Consider the following 6,513-nt stretch of genomic DNA (forward strand, 5'->3'; position numbering starts at 1 on the left):
TGACTAATCAACTGATATGAATGAAACTTTCGTGAAAGTTTAACCAAGGTACAAGGAAGACATTACGATGTAATGATGACTATCCAAATTTGGAAGTGCATTTGAAGACCAAAAAGTCCCAGTCAAGAATTTCTCGAAAATAGAAAAATAACAATTGGCAGACTAGTTTGAAATGTTTTAATAAAGAAGTGTTTAAATTTTGGTCACGATTCGAAGTAGGGTGTGGATATGAGGACCATTTAAAGAATAAGTTTACAGTATACCGTAGGCCTGTCTCTTATACACATCTAGATGTGTATAAGAGACAGCTGTAGTAGAGTGTGGATGTGAGGACTATATAAACAGATTTTAGAGCAAACGTCCAAATACTAATTAAGTAATATGAATGAAACTTTCGTGAAAGGTTAAACAGGTTACAAGGAAGAAATTATCAAGCACTGGTTACGATCCAAATTCAGGTAGTGAACTGGAGGGTCACTTAAATGATTAAGGTAGTGCGCGTTTTTAGTGTTCTAAATATCTCAAAAACAGCTGCACAGGTCCTAAATTGAAGTTACAGGGATTGTTAGGTATTACCCAAGGATGAGGTTATTACATTTTGGTGACGAACCGGATTAGGGTGTGGATATGAGGACCATTTAAATGAAAATGTCCTAGACATGACTAATCAACTGATATGAATGAAACTTTCGTGAAAGTTTAACCAAGGTACAAGGAAGACATTACGATGTAATGATGACTATCCAAATTTGGAAGTGCATTTGAAGACCAAAAAGTCCCAGTCAAGAATTTCTCGAAAATAGAAAAATAACAATTGGCAGACTAGTTTGAAATGTTTTAATAAAGAAGTGTTTAAATTTTGGTCACGATTCGAAGTAGGGTGTGGATATGAGGACCATTTAAAGAATAAGTTTACAGTATACCGTAGGCAGATAACAATAGCAGTGTGATGAATACTAAAATTAGTGCAATTACAGTAAAGTGTACAGCGTTTTATATGTACTAATTTTACTTTTTGGGAACTGATTGGAAATATTTTTAATGCAACTTTATATTTAAACATGTGACGATATGAACCATTGACTATTTGCATAATATTTATATTTCAACACCAATACCTGGCATGTATTTATTTTGTCAACTATAAAAGAAAAATGTTCATGCTTGATTTGTGATTAACCAGAAGAAGTAAGGAATTGGCCGGTATACAACTAATACAATAAAAGGCGTTGCTGGTTAGTGTAGGCCTACGTTTTTTAAGTATGTGGTGGCAGGAAAGTAAGTGGGTTATCACATTTTTTTACAAACCCTATTTGAAAATAAAATGTTTCAATACTATATATTTCTGTGTTAACGTAACATGTATAGTGAAAAGTAGGCCGACATTTAATTTTGGTGAAATTCGGATGACAAAATCTGAAAAAGGGATTTATTTTATGTTAAGGGATTTGCGGTGAACGGAGATATGCTCTCTACTAAGTGCTCTTGAGTGCTCTTGTTACTATTATCATCATCATCATCATCATTATTATAGTTATTATTGGCTTTTTCCAGCAGTTAAAAAAAGCCATTTTGTTGTGATTTTTTTTCTTGCATATATTAAAAATTTTCAATTTTTGAGGACCCAGACCTAAATATCTCTTTAAAAAAAACCAATGTGTCTAAATGAAACATTCTATAACACTTTGTAAAGTCTTGTAAAAAACTGATTAAACTTTTGTGACGATCCATAGTATGGTGTGGATCTGAGGACCACTTAATGGAAAACGTCCCAGACCACATTCGAAAACGGATCAACTTTAACCAAGTTACAAGGAAGAAATTATTATGTGCTGGCGACGAATCAGTCAAGGGCGTAAATTAGAGGGTCATTTCAATTTTTGAGGACATAGACCTAAATATCGAAAGTTCCACTGATTAATCTCGGATAAGATAGTATAATACATAGCCTACTCCAAGTATCGAAATGCACGCCATCGTGTCGGGATTCAATATTTCGACATTAATTACGTCATCATCAGGAATAATACCGTATGTCGTCATCATTCCTGATGATGACATAATTAATGTCGACATACTGAGACCTAAATATCTCTTTAAAAAAATCAATGGGTATAATTTAAACCTTGTATATCAGTTTGTCAAGGTCGAGTAAAGAAATGATTACATTTTTGTGACGATCCGGAGTAAGGTGTAGATCTGAGGACCATTGAAAGGAAAACGTCCCAGACCACATATTTCGAAAACGGATCAACTGCTCTGAATGAAACATTCAGAAAAAAATTAACCAAGTTACAAGGAAGATAGTATTATGTGTTGGCGACGAATCAAATTGGAGGGTCATTTATATTTTTGAGATTCCAGACGTAAATATCTATAGTAAATTTTCAATGGGTGTAAATGTAACTTTCTATAATAGTTTGTAAAGTTCCAGTAAAGAAATTGTTATGATGATCCGGCGTAGGGTGTGAATATGAGGACCATTTAAAGGAAAACGTCCCAGACCAGATATTTAAAAAAATGGGTCAACTGATCCGAATGAAACTTTTGGGAAAGTTTAACCCGAGTTACAAGGAAGATATTATTATGTGTAGGGGACGATCCAGGTTAAGGTGTAAATTTGAGGGTCATTTAAATTGCTTACGTTCCAGTTATAGATGGATAAAAATGACACTTTGCAGAAAGGTTTTGGTGACGATCAACAGTGGGGTGTGAATATGAGGCCCATTTAAAGATTTTTTGTTGACATTGATTGAATAATTTAAACGCAATTTGTGTTTTCTAAAGCACTTAAACCAGCTACAACTAGGTTAAACTCAAAACTCCCGTGATATGCATATGGAAATTTTTACTTTCAATCATTGAATCGCTTTGAACTGAAAATGCACTTTCCTATGCAAGGTCGGCTTATAGCGTGCAATGGTTACGAGTCACGATGTACTTCGCTATTACCATTGCAGCCATAGTCCAAGTCTCACTAATAACGTCGCAGTGAACTTGGCTTTCGTGTTTTTTTTTATTTCGCACTTCATTGTTTCACTTTTCTGTTGTTCAAACAGACATAGTAAGTCATATTATTTTTATTATTATTGTTATTATTATTATTATTATTATTATTATTATTATTTTTATTATTATTATTATTATTATTATTATTATTATTATTATTATTATTATTATTAATAATAATATTATGACTATATCACAGAATTAGGACATCAGGATGTTGTAAAGATATTAAAATAAATATAGGATTGGGCCTACATAAAAGGTATTGCTCATCGCAAGCCTACAAAAACTGATTTGTTTGCTGTTTTAGCTAATTCAGATAGGCTTCAATTGTTTGCACAGAAACGAGCAGAAAAGAAGCAATCTTACCCAGTAATCCGGCCGAAATTTGACCTATGCCTGCAAATACATTACACCAGCCAATGGCGACACCAGTGTATGATGTATCCACTGACTTTATTACCAGGAAGAGTGTTAAGCAGGATTGCATTCCATATGCCGCTCCATGTGTAAATGACGTTATAGCCAGAGCACCATACTGATTCGAGAATATGAAAACTGTAAGTGCTATGACGTCGATGATTTGTAGTAGCACCAACAGCTTGGCTGATATCTTGACCGTCTGTGGAACAATACACTGTACCATTCTGACAATAACACTTCCGATTCCAACAAGCGTTTTCAGAAAGCTTGCATACATAGGCTCAATACTGATGCTAATGGCGTACGGTATTAAACTCAAGAAGAACATGACCCCAGTATAACAGCTACAAAAGTAAACAGTTAACAATCCGATTAATTTAATATTTCTGAAAACGTGAAGTTGAAAACGTTCTCCAATCTTTTCTACGAATGTTTTGTCTTCATGTTTTCCAAGTTGTGTGTAAGTGATGTCCTGTTTGCGGCCAATGTTGGAATCAAGAGCCGTTGCTGTCACTAACCCTTGCAAATGTATTGCTCCTGTCACAAGTAAAGCCCCTCTCCAACCATAATTTTCTAACCAGACCTAAGAAAAAAAACCACACACAAAAAAAACAAAAAACAGGAAGAACATTGTAATGACGGACGGTAGGCCTATAATGAGATTTTTATTATTTATTCTTAAGAATCATCCAAAATTAAGTTATTTAAATGAAAGAATCACAATTGGTACATTGCGTAATAACTTGCATACTAGTTTTTGAAAAACAGTCAGAAGAACTTCAAGGAACTATTTTGATATAAATTCTTCATTCCAAAATTAAGAATTCCGATATAATTTCCATTCCGCTATACCGTAAAGAATTAACTATTTGTTAACGCCAAGCAATGGCGTAGTATGGGCTGTGCAGCTGGTGCAAAGAACTGGGGCCCAGGGCTATTGGGGCCCGTTCAATAGGATTATAGATCTAAAATTATAACTTTAAACATTCCTACTTAAATTTTAAAAAGACACCTCAACAATATTAGGTTTTAGAGGCCAAACCTTGATTATATTTGTTGCGATTTACCTATTACGTGCCACCAAACACAGCAAGTTGGAAAACTTTTTAATATATTTACACAAAAAAAAAAAGAAGAGAAAACAAGCCAGGATTAGTCACGAACAGCTTCCTTCATTCAGTAATTCGTACCACGGTACGATGCGCTAAAGTGATTATTGAAAGAATAACCTATTTTTAAACAATTAGGATATCGGCACCCACGTCTTTATTTGATATATTAAAGTTGGTTAACTAGTATTCTGCACTTTTTTTTAAAATCTCGTCAGGTCACCATACTTCATGAATAGGTTTTAGATTTATTTCACTGCAAATAAGTTGATGATTGTTATATTTTTGTTAATATTATACTTTATCAGCGACTCTTGAAATGTAAAATAGGCCATAAACGATCAAATATATGACAACCACATTTTGTTCTTATAATATCCTTGAATATTTTTTCGAATATTTCTGCGCTTTACAATGCCATATCTGTTTTTAAAAATCTCAGAAAATATGCGCATTAAGAATTTCGCCTAAGTACCCATCAAGGCTTCGTCTCTCTGGGTCCGATAATGTGCATTTCAGGGCCCTGTAATTGGCTTGCACTGGGGCCCGTCACCACCTCGCTACGCTACTGATCACCAAGGATAACTTATTTCCAACGAGTGCACTGCTTGCTTCAATGCTTGAATAATTACATCTCGTGCATTGCGTCAAAGAATCAAACGATTAAAAACATAGGAATAAGAATTTGCGCAAAAGTGAACACAATGTTCGTTTTTTTCCAATCGGCTTATGGGGATTTAACTTATAATGAGCAGAATATAAAAACTGTCATCAAGAGACGTATTTATCCAGTGGACCTTTCCTCTAAGCCCGTTGGACATTGTTGCCAAGGTCCCACAAAACGACAGTGTAAAAACATACGCGAACACGTGCGTTTGTGGGACAACACGTGTGTTTGATGGACACGCGCGCATTCCTGGCCATTTTCTGATTGGTCAGATAATAAATTTGATCAACACTCCAGAAAGGTCTATTCTCTACCAATGACAACATAAAAATAAATTGCTAAATAAAGAATAAAATAAAAATTCCATTGTTTAAACAAAAAATTTGAAAAACCCCCAAACAATTATCTTTAAAAAAAAATGCTTTGAAAGCAGCGGTAGTAGTAACAGCAGCAGCAACAGGTACAGTAGTACTATTATTGTAGTAGTAATTATTAATTGTCATTACCTTACCTGTGTAACAGAAGGTGTTGCGGTGCCAATCATAAATAACAGGGTGACAAATCCAATTGCGTTACTAAGATGGTCGGCAAATATTAATCCCAATACAGATATACTTGTTGACATTATCAAACCATTAGCAAGAGCTATAAAAGCAAATAATAAATATATTTTTAATTTGTTTATTTGCTTTAGGAAATAAATTTTGCATTTGATATTTGATATGTTCCTACGTTCTACTTAACTGAACACTATTATTTTGACTTTTTATAGGACTTTATTCGTTGAAAAGCTACACGGTAGCCTACGATGTTCTATCATGTCCTTATTAAACACTGTATATGTACCTTTGATAATATATATTATATTTATTTCAACAGTGCTAACGGCTAACTTCCTTAAACAGTTAGATTTAAATAATATAATTTAATGATCTCTTAGTTATGTGCATGAAGCGTACAACATAAATTAGGACTGACATGGCATTATTGCATTAAAATAACCATCCCAAACCAGGTGTGTCAATGGGAAGGCCTAACATCTAAACAGTAGACCGGTTACTCAGACTAGGCTCACAACCTTGGCCGCTGAGGTAGTGAAATGGCTATCAAACAACTAATAAAATTAGCCAGGGAGGTACTAGAGATAAAATTCACTCAATTTCGTTGAATATCTATAGCCAAGCCCGTATCCAAGCCCCTGAACCCCCACCGAGGGCCGGTCCCCCGACCCCAGCAATGCTCGCTTCACTCGCATTCCATACGGAACAGATACATTATAACTCCTGTACGCCACTGATATAATAC

At 34.5% G+C, this 6,513-nt stretch overlaps 1 protein-coding gene across 1 annotated transcript in view; it reads right to left on the reverse strand.

Moving 5' to 3' along the window:
- LOC117102667 overlaps positions 1-6,513 on the reverse strand; it is a 13,153-nt gene that overhangs the window by 4,442 nt on the left and 2,198 nt on the right. The window contains exons 3-4 of the mRNA XM_033243047.1: positions 5,720-5,853; positions 3,379-4,015 (exon numbers count right to left, since the gene is read on the reverse strand). Of these exons, the coding sequence (XP_033098938.1) occupies positions 3,379-4,015; positions 5,720-5,853 (771 nt within the window). The remainder of the gene's footprint in view (positions 1-3,378; positions 4,016-5,719; positions 5,854-6,513) is intronic.

The sequence above is a fragment of the Anneissia japonica genome, unplaced genomic scaffold (assembly GCF_011630105.1).
Source record: "Anneissia japonica isolate Jap-2015-1 unplaced genomic scaffold, ASM1163010v1 scaffold288184_len555535_cov198, whole genome shotgun sequence".
Taxonomy (NCBI): domain Eukaryota; kingdom Metazoa; phylum Echinodermata; class Crinoidea; order Comatulida; family Comatulidae; genus Anneissia; species Anneissia japonica.